Source organism: Sus scrofa, chromosome 7 (assembly GCF_054392235.1).
Source record: "Sus scrofa isolate SSC_HxYL_T2T_F1_AM1 chromosome 7, Sscrofa_HxYL_maternal_Yorkshire_Landrace_v2.0, whole genome shotgun sequence".
Classification (NCBI taxonomy): Eukaryota; Metazoa; Chordata; class Mammalia; order Artiodactyla; family Suidae; genus Sus; species Sus scrofa.
In genome coordinates this window covers 111606679-111624159 of record NC_139389.1, presented here as the reverse complement: position 1 = coordinate 111624159, position 17481 = coordinate 111606679, and the positions used below count along the sequence as shown (strand labels likewise).

Below are 17481 nucleotides of genomic sequence, written 5' to 3'. Positions count from 1 at the left end.
CAGAAGCAATATTCAAATTCCTGTGGCCCACCTTATAATCCCTGTGATGCACTATTCAAAACACTGCAGAGTCCTGTGCCATGCCGTTGGGGATAGGAGTGGTTTCTCAGAACTGTCCCGGTCTCCCAAGAGTTTCTAAGGCTGGAAACCAGGCAGCCTTTGGGCTTCTCCATATGACCCCTGGGTAAGCATCTTCCTAATAATGTCTCACTGACCTGCCCCGTGTCACAGGCGCTGACGTTGCCTAATAGTCCCCACCCAGGCCACTAAAATCCTCCCTGCCAGAGATCCTCCTGATCGTTATCATCAGCTGAGGTTTTATTTCATGATGCTCAGTCTCTACACAGGAGGATCCCTGCGAGTGTCTCATTAGAGGGAGTTGGTGGCCCCACTGTTTTATCCGGGATGAAAGGAGGTGACACCCAGCGGCAGGGTAGGATCTTCTGACCACTAGTGGCTGTCCTTACACCCGTCTCAACTTTCGCTTGGCTTCTGAAGTGCTCTGAGAACGCCTGAAGAAACTGGGTGCAGAGGGGCAGGTGTTTTTCACGTGTCCACCTCCAACAGGGGAGCTGGAAGAGCGCTGGCGGAGTTACCTCCAGGCCTTCCTCCCCAAGCCAACCTACCTTGGTGCACAGATAAACATTTGCCCAAGATCTGAAGGCTCCCGCGTCGGGCTGCCTCGCGGCCCTCGCCCGCGAAGCCCTCGACGATCCATGAGCTCCAGCGTCGCCCTCGGTTCGCCCGCCGGGAAGACGACCCCGCAGAAGTCGCAGCACCGGACTGCAGAACGCCGACCGGCGGGCTGCGAATCCCCCGAACAGGAATTCGCTCGGGGCTGCGATGGCGACAGCGGCAGGGACTGAGGGTGGGGAGGCGGCCAGATCAAAGGGAGTGCTGGGCCAAGACTTGTCCGGGAGCGCGAGGGGCCACCCCTCCCGGGCGGGAGGGAGACATCCCGGGCGCTGACTGGAAGAGCAGCCCGGACGCCGACGCCAGGCTGGGGCCCAGGAGGGCGGCGAGGCGCGTGCCCCCGCCCCGCGCGCCCCCGTGGCCGCCCGGGCGCCCCTTCAGAGCCCCACGCGCTGGCGCGGCCCGGCCTGCGCCGTCGTCCCCGCTCCCGCCCGGGAGGAGGTGCGGCCCGACGCGAACAGACTTGCCGGAGCGGGCCTGGAGGCGCGAAGGTGCCGGGCGGAGCACCCTCGGCGGGGAGATGATGCCTCGACTCCCCGGCCGCGCGGGGCTCCTCCTCGGCGTGGTGCTGCTGACGGCGCTGCTGGCCGCGGGGCGAGGGCTCCCCCTGCGGAAGCCGCGGGGCCCTGCGCCCCGGCCCGGGAGTCACGCGAGGCTGGCGGAGGTGAGCGGCGGGGCGCGAGGCTGCGGCGCCCGGGTTTCTGCTTCCCTGGCCCCGCGCTCTGACAGCACGGCGAGCGGGGCTGGGACGCCAGCGGCGGCCCACGAGTGCGAGGGAGGAGCCGGCCCGGATGTCCTGGGGCACCGAACACTGGCCAGGTGCGCTAGACCTGCGGTAGCCCCCACTCCCAGGCTGTGCAGCGGGCCACCCTGGGGAGAAACTTCACTTTTGTGCCAATTGATGTGTGCACACGCTCTGGAAACCGCCCTGTTTCCTCTCCGAGTGCTGCGGCCCCGCAGTCGCGTCGCCCGAGCACACCTGTCCTGCAGCCGCTCCATCCACGTGCGCGCTCCTGGAGGAGTCAGAAGGGTGGGCGAGGACCGCTGCTCTTTGCGAATTGACGGGCGGGAGTTGCTGAGGTTCGACGGTCAAGTGACCCCCTGGTGCAGCCTCTTCAATCAAATCTGCAAAGGATCTGAGTCCTTTGGGGGTGTGAAATGAAACAAGGTGAGGTAGGAAGTCCTCTTGTGGCTCAGCGGTAACGAACCCGACTGGTATCCATGAGAGTGTGGGTTCAATCCCTGGCCTCTCTCAGTGGGTTAAGGATCCGGTGTTGCAGTGAGCTGTGGTGTAGGTCGTAGACGAGGTTTGGATCTGGCGTTGCCGTGGCTGTGATGTAGGCCAGTGGCTGCAACTCCGATTAGACCCCTTGAATGGGAATTTTCATATGCCACAGGTGCGGCCCTAAAAAGACACACACACAAAAAAAGAATGAAACAAGGTGAGGTAGTAAATGGGGGCCTCCAGCTGTCTGGGTGGGAGAGGTCTGCTAAGGACCTTTATATTATTACATACTTGGACACATAGCAGAGGTCGGTAAGAGGTGGAGGAGCGCTTTGGGGTGGGGGGGTGGGGGGGCTGTGAGTGAGCTCTTGGATGCGACTGAAGGCAGAGAAGTGAGACAGAAGAGTAGTTTAGACACGATGAGAAGGCACCGTCCCCCATCACCAGGGGTCAGCAGCCCAGCCATTCCCTCCTGGACTGTAGTGGACATTCGTCCCCAGGGGGACAAAACCCACCCGACTAGTTCCAGGGTTTGCAGGAGCGGGCCTGTGTGGTAGGGGTCTTGGCCCCTCCCATGCTCTGGGCAAGTCAAGGAGGAGGCCAGAGTGGTTCACGTTCCAGATGAGGACACGCAGAGCAGAGCGCAGGGCCAGTGGCAGGTGCAGAAGACAGGGAAGTGAGTGAGAGCTCAGCCTGTGGCCCTGCTAGCGCCCAGACTGCTGAGGCCCTCCAGAGGCAATGGGGAGAACGCACCCCCCACTGCACTTCAGGTCTCTGTGGACTCGTTTATCCACCTTTTTTTCATGACTGCCCTTCCTCTGAAGGAGACTTATTTTTTATGCTAAGTGCCTCCTCTCATGAAATTTAAATGACAAGTCTATCCACAGTCTTTTGGAGGGTTGCAAACCATTATAATACGTAGATTTTTATTTTTTTTTTTTAGCCTCTCCCCCAAGATCTAATTTTTGGCCTTGTTGTGAGTACATCTGTAACCAGAGGTTCTCAGCCTCTGCAGTTACTGTTGTGTGTTGTAGCATTGTAGGGCATTTAACAACCTCCCTGCCCTCTACCAGTAGATGCCTGCAGCACCCACTTGCAGACAGAGCCAGACATTATTCCCTGAGGGATACCCCCATTCCCGCCTGTTGTTGGGAGCCACTGCTGAAGACAAAGCCAGAGGAACTGAACAGCCTTTGGCCAGTTCCACCTCCTCCGTGGAGATGACAGTGGAAATAAAATTAATTAATTGAATTGGCATTTTTCCCACTCATTTGGCATAAATATGTTATACTTTGGTACTTAGTGCTTTATACTGTAATTATCTTTAGAATGTTTGCCAGATCTTCCCCCCAAGACCAGCTCAGAGGATGAGTTATTTCAGAGCCAAAGTCACGTCTCCAGCCCTAGTACAGAGCCTGGCAGAGCCCTCAAAAACACGTTCGAGCAAATTAGTGCCATGAAGGAAAAACAGAACTTGGAGCCCTGGGCCTGGGGTTCTGGTCCCAGTGGGTAATTAAGTCATGGCTGACTCACTTTGGACCATTTTCTGACATTTGAAATGAGGGGCTAAGTCATCTCCATGTCCCATCCGGCTCAAACTTTGTTTCTGGAGTCCGGATGATGTGTGCTTGAGCTAAAGCCGTTACACATCAAAACTGTGAGTAGAGGCCTATTGCTGAGCCTCAATTTACTTCTACATTTGAGTGGGCATAAGAGAACCCCTTCTGTCGGTTGGGTGAGAAGGGGCCCAACCGACAGAAGGGGCTGCACACGTGGGGGCTGGGGCCATACAGTTTGTTGGATGCTGAATGAGCCAAGAACCACACAACCCTGTCTTGGGTACACCAGCAGGAAGGATTCCCCTTGGGGCAGAGCTGGGGAAGTTCATGCTGTGGCGGCTGGGAGTCAGCTGCCAGGGAAGGAGCACTTGGCGAGGGTGTGGGCTGAGATGACGGCCCACACAGAGGAAGGTGCTTCCCAGCCCGGGGAAGTGTTGTGCACGTGGGCAGCGGTACTCTGGCAACACTTTAGTCCTGGCCCATGGTCCAGCTGGTGGCCCGGCAGCAGGGCCTGGACTGCAGGAGGTGTGGTGGGTTGAAAGGTCTCACCTGCCAAGTGGGGGGTACTGAGAAACAGGCTATTTTCCTGAAGGTTGGCCTTCTTTGGTTGGGGTCTTTCTAGCCTAACCAGTGAGTCAGTGAACCAGTGAGTAAGCGACAGAAGGGGAACTGGAACCCAGGTCTGTGTGATGCCAAGCCTCTGGCCTGCAGCTGGGCACCTCTCTGCACCTGGACCTGCGTTCTCCCTCCAGACCATTCATCTTGCTCTGAGAGGTAGGACCCATCAGAAAGCTGGCTGAGGGAGAGAGGGAAGGTCAGGAACAGGGGCTTGGAGGCTTGGCTGCTCAGCGGTCCCAGGCAAGTCCCAACCTCACTGAATCTCTGTGTTCTAATCTTGTTCCTGCCCTTGTCACCTCACTTGGTTGTTATTGAGGATGAAAGGGAAGGATGGATGCGAAAAGCCGAACATTCTGTTCTACAAGGGTTGTCTGTGTGCGTGCGTGTGTGTGTGTGTGTGTGTGTGTGTGTGTGTGTGTGTTGATGGCAGAACCCACCGCATGTGGAAGTTCCCAGGCCAGGGATTGCATCCGAGCCGCAGCTGCAACCTACGCCACAGGCAATGCCAGATCCTTTAACCCACTATGCCCAGGCCAGGGATCAAACCTGCGCCTCTGCAGCGACCTGAGCTGCCGCAGTCAGATTTTCAATCTGTTGCACCACAGCAGGAACTCCCTGTTCTAGTGTTTCATTCAGTCAGCACCTTCCATACCCAGAGTGGTAGGCAGCAAACCAGAGGGTGCAGCCCCTGCCTGAAGCTGGGAAAGCACAAGGATTTAAGAGCACAGACTCTCCAGCCAGAACACCTGCCTCAAAACCTGCTCTGCTGGCTCCCTGTGTAACCCCGAGCAAGTTACTTCACCTCTCTGATCCTTGGCTGCCCCATCTAGGAAGTGAGGAAGATGCTTGAAAGGGTGGTTGTGAGGATTCAGGGGGTTGGGGCTACATAGTTCTCAGGGCCCCAAGAATGAAAATGTGGGCTCGCTAAGCCCTTCAGGATGGCAAGAGCGGAGCAATAAACCCAGTGTAAAGCCCGGTGCAAATACATGCAGCATGAGGTTGCCCTGGTGCTTGGAGGGTGTGCTCTGAGGGCTCCACGGGGTGCCAGGGTGGGCTGGGTTAGAACCCACCAGTGAGAAGGGTGAAGTTCAGCCCCATTGACCTCCCCGTGATCCTCTTTTTTCTTGTCTTTTTAGGGCCATACTCAAGGCATATGGAGGTTCCCAGCCTAAGGGTCAAATTGGAGCTATAGCTGCTGGCCTATGCCACAACCATAGCAATGCTGGATCTGAGCCGAATCCTCGACCTACACCGCAGCTTGCAGCAATGCCAGATCCTTAACCTGCTGAGTGAGGCCAGGGATTGAACCCATGTCCTCATGGATATTATTCGGGTTCGTTTACACTGTGCCACTGTGGGAACTCCCTACACATACCTATTTATCCATTCTTTTCCAGATCCTCTTCCATTATAGGTTATTACAAAATATTGAGTATAGTTCCCTATGCTATATAGTAGGTCCTTGTTGTTTTTCCACTTTATATATAGTAGTATGTATATGTGAATCCTATACTCCTAATTTGTCCCTCCCCTCCCCCTTTGCCCTTTAGTAACTGTAAGTTTGTGTTCTGTGAGTCTGTTTCTGTTTTGTAAATAAGTTCATTTCTCTCTCTCTTTTTTTTTTTTTTTTTTTTTTTTTTTTTTTTTTTTTTTGTCTTTTCTAGGGCCGCACCCATGGCATATGGAGGTTCCCAGGCTAGGGGTCTAATCAGAGCTGTAGCTACCAGCCTACACCACAGCCACAGCAACTCAGTATCTGAGTCGCGTCTGTGACCTACACCACAGCTCATGGCAACACCGGGTCCTTAACCCACTGAGCGAGGCCAGGGATCGATCCTGTAACCTCATGGTTCCTAGTCAGATTTGTTAACCACTGAACCACGATGGGAACTCCTGTACCATATTTTAGATTCCACATTTAAATGATATCATATGATATTTTTCTTTGACTTACTTAGTGTGATCATCTCTAGGTCCATCCATGTTGCTGCAAATGGAATTATTTCATTCTTTTTTGTGGCTGAGTAATATTCCCTTGTGTATATGTAATCACATCGTTTTTATCCATTCATCTGTCAATGGACATTTAGTCTTTGTTTGTTATTTTTAGGGCTGCACCCATGGCATATGGAAGTTCCCAGGCTAGGGGTCAAATTGGAGCTGTAGCTGCTGGCCTATGGCACAGCCACAGCAATGCCAAATCCAAGCCACATCTGCAACCTACACCACAGCTCATCCTTAACACCTGATCCTTAACCCACTAAGTGAGGCCAGGGATCACACCCAAGTCCTCCTGGTACTAGTCAGGTTTGTTGAGCCAAGATGGGAACTCCTGTCAATGGACATTTGAGTTGCTTCCATATCTTGGCTATTGTAAATAGTGCTACCGTGAATATATCGTGAATATACTGTATCTTTTCGAATTATTGTTTTCTCGGGATAGATGCCCAGGAGTGGGATTGCTGGATCCTATGGTAGCCCTATTTTTAATTTTTTAAGGAACTTCCATACTGTTTTCCATAATGGCTACACCAATTTACAGCCCCACCACCTATTAGGAGTATTCCTTTTTCCACGGAGCATTCTTTATTAGTGGCCTCCCTTCTCTGACTCACTCTCCCACCCTGCTGATGTCTCCAGGGATCACCTTGCAAAGGAACCACTTGTCCTTGAATCTTTGTCTCAGGGTTGGCTTCTCAAGGAACTCAAACTAAGAGCAGATATCTCCTTCCCCACCACAAGTTCCCCCAGGGACTGGCGCACAGGGCAGGAGACTTCAAGAGAGGAAGGGTGGCGTGTGTGGCTGTGAGGTTGAGGCTCTCTTGTGGCCTCTCCGCATCCTCTGGTCTGATTGGGCACCAGGGAGCAGAGAGAGCGGGGAGGGCTGGACACAGATACTTGGAACACCTGCTGGACACCAGCTCTTTCCCATCATTGTGTCTTTTTACAGAGGTTATGTCACCTTCCAGGGTGCCCACAAGTCAGAAGCCAGGCCACCACTGGGATTATAGACCCAGACGGCCTGACACTAGAGCAGGGTTTCTTACCTGCAGCACTGTGGACACCCTGGGCTGGATAATCCATGCTGTGAGGACTATACTATGTACTGTAAGATCTCTGGCTTCTACTCACTAGATTGCAGTAGCACCTCCCTCCAGCTGTGACAACAACAAATGTCATTGCCAAATGTCCCCAGAAGAAACCCACTACTTAACCACCTGCCCATGAGGGTGGGCACGTCAATCAGCCAAAAAGGCTGCAGGCCCTGAACTCCTGCTGCCCAAGTCTACCTGTCCCTGTGACCAGAGGCTGCAGACAGAGGAACCACTGAGCAGCATTGCAGTTAGGGTTTCTGTGGAATTGTGGGTGGGAACTCTCAGGGAGGCAGCATCTGGGAATGCTCCAGGCCTCTAGGATTGGCCAGCCAAGGAGTTGGGTTGCTCCGTTACTCATCTGCCAGTCCTCTGCTCATCCATCCTGGCTGTCTAGACCAGAACACTTTGACTCAGTGGGAGACTTCAGGCCCTGGCTGAGATGGACTCATGGCTGTCCTGGCATCAAGCATTTAGTGCGGGGACCTTGGAGCCAGGCATCTGGGGACCATAGAAGGAGGGGGTCCAAGGGGAGAAATTGATACAGCCCCTGATCTATGAAGTAGACTCTTGGCGCTCTCACCTGTAGAGTTTTTTTTTTTTTTTGTCTTTTTGCTATTTCTTGGGCCACTCCCGCGGCATATGGAGGTTCCCAGGCTAGGGGTCCAATCGGAGCTGTAGCCACCGGCCTACGCCAGAGCCACAGCAACGCGGGATCCGAGCCGCGTCTGCAACCTACACCACAGCTCATGGCAACACCGGATCGTTAACCCACTGAGCAAGGGCAGGGACCGAACCCACAACCTCATGGTTCCTAGTCGGATTCGTTAACCACTGTGCCACGATGGGAACTCCTCACCTGTAGAGTTAGAGCATCACGGTTAAAAGCATGGGCTCTGGGAGTTCCCTTGTGGTGTAGCTGGTTAAGGATCCTGTATTGTCAGTAGTGACTTAGGTTGCTTCTGTGTCGAGTTGGATCCTTGGCTCAATAATTTTCAAATGTCACAGGCACAGCCAAAAAAAGAGAAGAAAAAAAAAAAAAAAAAAAGAGCAGGGGCTCCGGGCACAGGCTGCCTGGTTCAAATCCTGCTTCTACCACTAAATGTCTGTGTGACCTCAGGCAAGTTACTTGCTTTCTGTGCCTTCATTTTCATTATTAAAATGAAAATGACAGGCATTCCCATTGCGGCTCAGCAGAAATGAATCTGATTATAATCCATGAGGACGCAGGTTCAGTCCCTGGCCTCGCTCAGTGGGTTAAGGACCCGGCGTTGCTGTGGCTGTGGTGCAGGTCACAGATGAGGCTCGGATCCTGCCTTGCTGTGGCTGTGCTGTAAGCCAGCAGCTGTAGCTCTGATTCGACCTCTAGCCTTGGAACCTCCATATGCCACAGGTGCAGCCCTAAAAAGACAAAAAAAAAAAAAAAAAAAAAAAAAAAGGAACTGACAGCTAGCACTTACCTCAGAGGGTTGTTGGGAGGATGAAACTAATGACTAGAATAATGCCTGGCACACAGTGGATTTTGTGGAAGTGTTTGATACATAAAATTCTGACAGGCAGCAATTAGTCTTTTCATTTTGCTAATGAGAAATCCTCAAACTGAACAACCTAGTCGTTCAATTCAAGAGAGAGAGCTGGGATTGGAACCCAAGCTGACCTGACACTCCAGATCCCTGTTTTTCAGCCACATACCATCCTATTCCAGGTATGAGGGGGCCGGTGGGGTCAAGGCTGTGGCCTGGCTGAGGCAGGGTCCACAGGCTCCAGGCCCCTGAGGCTCTCAAGGAAGCTCCGGCCAGGTTTAGAGACCAGGGCGGGGGCTGCCGCCTGGAGGTAGGTGCCGAGCCCCAGGGCTCCTCTTTCGGAGCCAGAGCAGGAATTGAGACATCCAGGATCTGCTTCCACTTGCTACTTGTGCTGAAGCCAGGATGGTCCTGTGGACTTCATGGCCCTGGCTGGTGGAGGGAATTAATTGACATAAGAGCAGCCTGGAACAGGAGATGAGGCTGGGCCCGGGGGGCCGGGGCAGGTGAGGAAGGTAGCTATGGTCAGCCATGCCTGGGAATACAGCCCCCACATGGACAGACGGCTCGGGAAGGCCAGGGGGCAGGGGAGCGTGCTGACGGGAAAGGCCCGCACCTGCTGCCCACTCCCCTGCAGGCCTCCCTGGGCCTTCCTGCCCTGAGCGGGAGGGCCTGGGTGTCTGCTCTTGGACAAAGGTTCTGGAAGATTCTGGGGCAGCTGTCTGCACACCGCGCTGCAGAACCACTGCCTTAAACATCTTACTTCCCCTCGGGGCCTCAGCTTCTTCATCTGTGAAACAAGGTAGTAGGATTGTGTTTCCTCCACGGGTAGAAACCTGATTTTAACCCTCCTGCTCATGCCTCACGTTGGCGTTGTTGGCCCAAGCGCTTTGTGGACACCGTCCACCCCCTGAGGTGTTAAAGCAGATGCATCTGGGTGCAGGGTCACAGGGGGAGTTTGCGACCTGGTCTGACTGCGGGGCTCCCCCTGCACCCCATCGTCAGCCTTTTCCAGGCCCGCAGGGGCCCGGACCTCAGTCACTGCTCCCTCCCCGTCTCTCTCCCACAGGTCTTGGCCTCCCCAGATCCCAGCTCTCCTGGAGAAGAGGGGGCACCTCTGTTCTCCAGAGCCCGCCTCCAGGCAGGGCCACGCCAACACAGGTGCCGGGCCCTCAGAGAGCCAGCAGCCCTGACTCTGGACCAGAGTTCCTTGCCTGGGACTCTGGAGGATGCTCCCTTGCTGCTGGAGCTGCAGAAGCTGCCGGGATTGGCCAACACAGACTTGAGTGCCCCGAACCCCAACATCCAGGTGAGAGTACAGGGGGCTCTGGGCCCTGGACTCCTGGAGAGGAAGTGGGCTGAACAGCACAGCTCTGAGGTCAGGCGTCCCATCCTGTAGTCCTTGGAGGGCTGGGGTCCTGTGGGGAGCAGAGAAGGTCACTCCCGAGCACCCCCTGTGGAGCAGGGGAGAAGCACTTCCTCCCCCACTGTTTTTTTTTTTTTTTTTGGCCTTTTTAGGGCCACACCTGTGGCATTTGGAGGTTCCCAGGCTAGGGGTCAAATCGGAGCTGCAGCTGTGGACCTATGCCAGAGCCACAGCCACACCAGATCTGAGCTGTGTCTGCAACCAGCTCACAGCAAGACCAGACCTTCAATCCACTGAGTGAGGCCAGGGATTGAACCCACGTCCTCATGGATACCAGTCGTGTTTGTAACCTGCTGAGCCACGACAGGAACTCCCTTGCTCCCCCACTTTCTCACTGCTTACCAGGAGCAAATAACTCTCAGAGCCGCTGTTTCCTAGGCCATAGCAAGGCACCAACAGCCCAGCCTGGCGGGGCTGTCAGGACCAAACCAGCAGAGAAGTTTCCTTGGGCTGCAGGGAATCCCTGGAATAAGGGGGGAGGCCCAGGAGAAAGCCTGAAGGTCTGATCCCTGCCCAGGCCCACCCCTTCCTGCAGGCCCCTCAAGAATGGAGTGGGCTGGTGGGGTAGGGGGCCTGCCCGCTGGAGGGGCTTTGTGGGAGAGAAAACCAGAGGGCTTGGTGGAATTCCAGTTTACATGCTTCACTGGCAGTCCAAATCCGTAATGATAATAATCCCTGCTTTTTGTATACCATCTACAGCTTACAAAACACTTTCACCAAAAGAGAAAAAGGTCACAAAAGTATACAACACAAAGCATTCTAAAATTGTTTAGGGCTTCCGTTGTGGCTCAGTGGTAACAAATCTGACTAGCATCCATGAGGACTCGGGTTTGATTCCTGACCTCGCTTAGTGAGTTAAGGATCTGGCATGGCTGTGGCTGTGGTGTAGGCTGGCAGCTGTAGCTCTGATTCCACCCATAGTCTTAGAACTTCCATATGCTGCTGGTGGGGCCCTAAAAAGAGAGAGAAAAAAAAAGTGTGTGAGAGAGAGAGTATGTCTCTATATATGTCTATATATTTTAACTTGGAAGTTTAATCACCAAAATATTATCTGTCAGAAGTAGAATATGGGTGATTTCCATTTTCTTTCTTTTTTTTTTTGTTTTTTTTTTTTTTGTCTTTTTTTTTTTTGTCTTTTGTCTTTTTTTGTTGTTGTTGTTGCTATTTCTTGGGCCGCTCCCGCAGCATATGGAGGTTCCCAGGCTAGGGGTCCAATCGGAGCTGTAGCCACCGGCCTACGCCAGAGCCACAGCAACGCGGGATCCGAGCCGCGTCTGCAACCTACACCACAGCTCAGGGCAACGCCGGATCCTTAACCCACTGAGCAAGGGGCAGGGACCGAACCCGCAACCTCATGGTTCGTAGTCGGATTCGTTAACCACTGCGCCACGACGGGAACTCCTCTTTTTTTTTTTAATTGCTTAAATTTTTTTTTAAATTACTTAATGCATTTCCATTTTCTTCTTTGTATTTTGCTGTTTTTTTCCCCCAGTTTTGTTCTGTGGCCTCATATTACTTGGTAATAGACAAATTGATGTTTTCAGAGTTTACTTTCACATAAATGATTGCATTTTACTTATTTCCTGTCCACCATGTGGTGAGCAAGAGGCGCCCCTCCCTGGGACTGTTGCGGGCATTTGCTGTCATCTGGTGTCATTTTCCTGCCCTCCAATGAGGAAATAGAGGTTCAGGGCTGTCAGTGGCCCTGGAACTAGAATTCAAACCCAGCTTCTCTCTTTTTTTTCATGGCCACACCTGCAGCATATAGAAATTCTCAGGCCATGAACTGAATCAGCAACACTGGATCCTTCAGTAAAATGGAGATGGGGCCAGGATTCAAATCCGTGCCTCCGAAGCAACCTGAGCCACAGAGCCAGCTTTTCTTAAACTAGTGGGTCTCCACCCTGGCACATGTTAGAAGCACCACACCTGGCCCCACCTCCCCCCAGTTAAATCTGGGAGGGAGGAATCTCCAGGTCCTTCTTTTGCACAGCCAGGCCTTAGGCGGTGACTGCGTGGGCTCTGGGAGGCCTACAGGATGGGCCGAGAGAACAGCCACCTTGGGGAAAAGGCTGGGCCCCTCCCCCTGTGCCTGCCCCCCAGGCTTATCATCTCCTCTCTCTTTGGAGTCCACTCGGAGCCCTCCCTCACTGGCTGGCCTGTGTCTGTCCCTCTGCAGGTGACCATCGAGGTGGTGGAGGACCCCCAGGCTGAGGTGGAGATGGACCTGATGGCTGAGCCCAGCAATCGCTGGCCCCAGGGCGCCCCCAACTGGCTGCCCACCAAGGAACTCTTCTGGCCCCTATTCTGGGGCTACCTGGAGGGCGAGGAGGGGAGGACCAATGTCAAGGGCAGAGCACCAGGGGAAGAGGAGGAAGTGGAGGAGGAGGGTTACCCTCCAGAGTACAGTGAGACTGAGGACCAGGAGGACGACGACGAGGAAGACGACGATGACAAGGAGCCTGGGTTCAGTGGGGCCACAGGAGGCCTGGAGCAGGGCTGGCTGTCCCCTGGGGACTGGGCCTTCAAGGAGCCAGACAGCTATGGTGAGCACCCCCATCTTAGCTGCCCCCCAACCCCGACTGCTGCCCCTGGAGGTCCTGAGTGGAAACGGGAGCGAGCACTTCCTGAGCCCAGGTAGCTGGGAGGTCAGGCTTAGGTCTGAGCAAACGCCATCATCAGCTAAATAACAACATTACTTATGGCTTGCAAAGGTTTTTTTTTTCCCCCTAAATTGACCGTCACAACAGCCCTGATACCTTCTAAGCAAAACAGGAATTTGTTAATATATATATTCCTATCTATCAGATTCCAACAAATTAAGAAATGTTATAAACAGCACCACTCACACTGACCTCATTTTCAGACTGTGGATTTGGATCCTGGGTGAGGTACTTACCAGCTGAGTGATTTTGGGCAAGTTACTTAACCTCTCTGTGACTCAGGTCTTTCCTCAGTAAAATGGAGATGGGCACAGCCCTTACTGACTAGGGTTGGGTGTAGAGAGTAGTGAGTTAATACTTTTAAAGTGCTGGTACTGGAGTTCCCACAGCGGCTCAGTGGAAATGAATCCGACTAGGAACCATGAGGTTGTGGGTTCGATCCCTGGCCTTGCTTAATGGGTTAAGGATCTGGTGTTGTCATGAGCTGTGGCATAGGTCACAGACTCGGCTTGGATCTGGTGTTGCTGAAGCTGTGGTGTAGGCTGGCAGCTGCAGCTGATTCAACCCCTAGCCTGGGAACCTCCATATGCCGCAGGTGCGGCCCTAAAAAGCAAAGAAAGAAAGAATTTTTTTAAAGAAAACAACATGGCAGTGCAGATTGTTCATAAAATCGTACCTAAAGCTTGCCCCCCAGTCTGTGACGTGCATTTTTATTTTTGCATTTTGCAGTTCTGGTTTTCTCTGGGTGCAGACGTGTTTCACACAGAGTTATAGCACTTCTGCCCAGAGCCTCTCATCATTGGTTCAGAATAAGTTGCAGCACGCTTTTCCCATTTCGCCAAAATCGTGTGAGGTAACAGGCAGAAGTTTCATGACTTTCAGCTTTTCTCCCGTTGATTTTCCCAGCCTGCTCCGGCCTGCCGGGAAGTGAAGACAGCCGGGTGGGTGTGTCACTGCTTCGGGGGTTCCACAAAGAGCCCTGGGTTTCAGCCCCACACAGCCAGAGGGCTTTGGGTGCAGTCATGGGGTATTTCAGGTCCCTCAGACCAGGACTGGGTCACTAATGTGGGCAGCAGGGACAGTCTTTAATATCCCAGTGCCAGGGAGGAATTGTCACCCTTGGGGGGGTTTTTTGTGTGTGTTTTGTTTTGTTTTGTTGCCACACCCCCAGCTTGTGAAAATTCCCAGGCCAGGGATCAAACCCAAGCCACAGCAGTGACAATGCCAGATCCTTAACCCATTGCACTGTAAGAGAAATCCCCCTTGATTTTTTGTTCTTTTTTTGCTTTTTTTAAAGGTCCGCACCCATGGCATACGGAAGTTCCCAGCCTAGGGGTCCAATCAGAGCTCCAGCTACCAGCCTACACCACAGCCACAGCAATGAAGGATCTGAGCTGCATCTTCAACCTATACCACAGCTCACGGTAATGCCAGATCCTTAACCCACTGAGCGAGGCCAGGGATCGAACCCACAACCTCATGGATACTAGTCCGGTTCCTTACTATTTAATGAGCCACAGCAGGAACTCCCTACCTTGGTTTTGATTGACCTAAAAACTGTAGGGGAACTTGCCCAAGGTCGAACCAATGGTAGTCAGCTGTCTTCCAGCCATCTTTTCCTCTTCATTGCTGTGTGGGCAGTGGAGGGCTGGGGTTTTGCCACCTCTTCATTTGCTCGGCTGTTCACTGCAGGGGGTACCCAGCTGAGTGGGCACGTGGTCCTGAAATTCAGCCCATGCTCCATCCATTAGGGGAGTCCTGGCCCGGGCTACATCCTCCTGAGGAAAGGGTACCCTTTGCTAATTTGCACCACTGCACCCTGTGGGCTCTGCTCACTCACCCTGGCTCCCCGCCCTGACCCAGACCATGAGCTTCAAGAGGAGTGGAGCCCCTGGTCTCCCTGCCCTGGGAGCTGCAGCGGCGGCAGCCAGCGGAGGACTCGGCCCTGCGGCTCCGCCTGCACTGCTACCAAGTCCCGTGCCTGCGACCTGCCCCCTGTCCTGGTGAGACAAGCCCCAGCTCCTGCATAGGGAGTGGCTTACACACTGGGCTTGGTCCCCTGGGAGTGTGGGCCTGCAAGCCTTGTACAGGGTGGGCTCAGGAGAGGGGAGGCAGGAAGCTTACAAACACGGTGGTCCTGCCTCGTCCCAGGCCTGTCCCAGATGCTGTGGGCGCCGAGTGCCTAGTGAGGGCTGGGCTTCCCATCGGGACGCAGAGGTGCCCTGCGTACAGCGCCACCAGCCTGGCCTCCTCTCTTCCCAAAGGCGCCGAGGATGAGGACCCCTTGGGCTTCCCCAGTGAGGGGTGGCAGCCCCTGGCCCACAATGCTATGGACATGCTCAGCCCAGGTCAGTCGGGGGGGTGGGGAGTAGGCCCTGCCCCTGAGGGATTGGGGGCAAACCTCCCTCTGCACGGGCAGGAATCGTGCCTCCACCACTGAGGCAGAGCACACACCTTCCAGTTGGAAGGGAACCGTAGTGTTTCTGAGCCCCCCCGAGCCAGGTCCATGGGACATCGATATTCCTGCTGAAATGAAAGTCTTGATGGGAGCCTTGAACTTGGAGATCATCCACTGGGGCATATTCTCCTTGGCAGCAGGATGGGGTGGGGACATTTTGGCTTCAATGCCCTGTTCACTCTAGGAGGTTCATGGCAGGCTCTGTCTGGGGAGCTGTCAGAAATAGGTCAAGGACCAGAGCTCTAGGACTGCTCCTCCCGCAGCTTGGAGCGGGCCACGCTTTCACCAGCCACGCTCCATATCTGTGTTCTTGCTCACCTGCACCCCACGAGGAGGCAGGTGGCTGCCAGCAGCTGCCCCCTTTAAGATGGGTCTATACTCAACACCGCGAAGCCCACTGAGCCGGGATGGTGCACCTGGCCCTGTGTGGGGCAGGGGGGTTCCCAGAAGACTAAGCCCTCTCCCTGCCCTCAGGGGGCTTAGGTCTTAGGGGGAAAGACACACATGACCAGCTTAAGCACAGCACTGCTGAGTGGGCCCCACGGGCAATTTACTGTGTGGCCAGAGTCTGAGACCACATTTCCCAAGGTAGGGAGAGGGGCGGAGGGCAGCATAGACAGAGGGGCCACTGGAGGTGCAGAGAGACAGAGAGAGCCTGACAAAGGCAAAGTTAAGAATGAGAAATGGGCCTGTGGCTAAAACAGGGAAGCATTTTCTTACTAGCAGCCTAAAAGTGCTGTCTGTGCCCCCAACCACCCCAGCTCCTCCCCCAGGATCCCAGGCTCTGTCCTACCATCCAGCGTCTAAAGGGACAAGGCCTGGCTCAGCAAAGGGCCCCCAGGCCCCTCCTCCAGCCCCTGGCTAGTGTCCATTCTGAACCACAGCCTTTGGATTCAGCTTGCTGGGGGTGGCACAGGGTCGCTCTTATCCATCAACAGTGGTGGCCAGGTTGGACTACCTGCTGCTCTGGCATGGGCCCTCCTGCCCCTAAGGCCCTAACCGGCCATGCCTTTGCACCTGGTGGGGCCTGGGCCTTCTCCCTCCATGCAGGGGGCCCTTGACCAGCCCCCACCCCACCAGCGGGCTGACCGGTTTCCTTCCCACACTCCCCTGCCCTCTGCAGATGTGGACAGCTGTGAGAAGTGGCTGAACTGCAAGAGTGACTTCCTAGCCAAGTACCTGAGCCAGGTGCTGCGGGACTTGCCCAGCTGCCCGTGCGCGTACCCGCTGGAAGTCGTGTACAGGGCCGTGAGCCTGCCGGAGGAGCGGCAGGGCCGCAGCTTCCGGTGGAGGGACGCCAGCGGCCCGCGGGAGCGCCTGGATGTGTACCAGCCCACGGCCCGCTTCTGCCTGCGCTCTCTGCTGTCGCTGCAGAGCAGCACGCTGGCCGCCCAGCACTGCTGCTACGACGCGGGCAGCCGGCTGCTGACCCGGGGCAAGGGTGCGGCTGCGCCCGACCTCGTCAGCACCGACATCTCGCCTGAGCTGCACTTCAAGGTGGACACGCTGCCCTGGCTCCTGTGTAAGGGGGACTGGAGCCGCTACCACGCCGTGCGGCCCCCCAACAATGGCCGGGCCTGCGCGGACAACCCTCCTGAGGAGGAGTACCTGGCCCAGCTGCAGGAGGCCAAGGAGTACTAGTGGGCAGGGGGCGGCTGTGCTCCAGAACTTTCCTTGCAGCCCCCTCACCCTGCCTCTGCCCAGGTCTGATGAGGCCAGGCTGGTGCCCCGGGCCCTCTACCTTTGAACCTGAGGCAGGGAGGTGAGCAGCTCGGCTGTTGCCCTGGGGAAGGGGAGAAGGCTGAGATGGGTATAGGGCCCAGGCTGAGAGGAGGAACCTGCCCCCAAGGCCCCCCAGGGTGCTGGGAAATGTGTGTATGTGGGGGCCTCTCTCCTGCCCGCTAGGAGGCGCTGTCCCAGCCTGGCCACCCATTTTCCTTCCTCTCCTCTAAGCCGGGCCCTTCTGCCCTGGCTCTGTGTGCAGCTGCGAGCGGGGCTCTCCACTCATACCTGGATCGATCAGGCCGAGCAGTGAGTCACTCAGACCCCGAGCCCTGGGGAGTCCCGAGTCCTTCCATCCCGCCCACAGCTGCCCTGGGCCCTGGCCCTCTTGCCTCACCCCCTGCTGGGAAGGTTCTCCTCAGCTCCCAGCTGCCTTCCGTGGACCCTCGTTGAAGGCAATGCGTGGGGCCGTAAGTGGAGGGAGGTGCTGAGGCAGCCAAGA

The 17481-nt window shown here is 55.2% G+C and overlaps 1 protein-coding gene across 1 annotated transcript; it reads left to right on the top strand.

Moving 5' to 3' along the window:
- Positions 1–1054: 1054 nt before the first annotated feature.
- On the top strand, positions 1055–17009 carry ISM2 (isthmin 2). Its single transcript, XM_021099553.2, is given in 7 exon segments — positions 1055–1357; positions 9780–10019; positions 12316–12682; positions 14663–14791; positions 14794–14802; positions 15064–15147; positions 16381–17009. Coding segments are annotated over 7 exon segments (1491 nt in total). The 5' UTR covers positions 1055–1213; the 3' UTR covers positions 16899–17009.
- Positions 17010–17481: the final 472 nt, after the last annotated feature.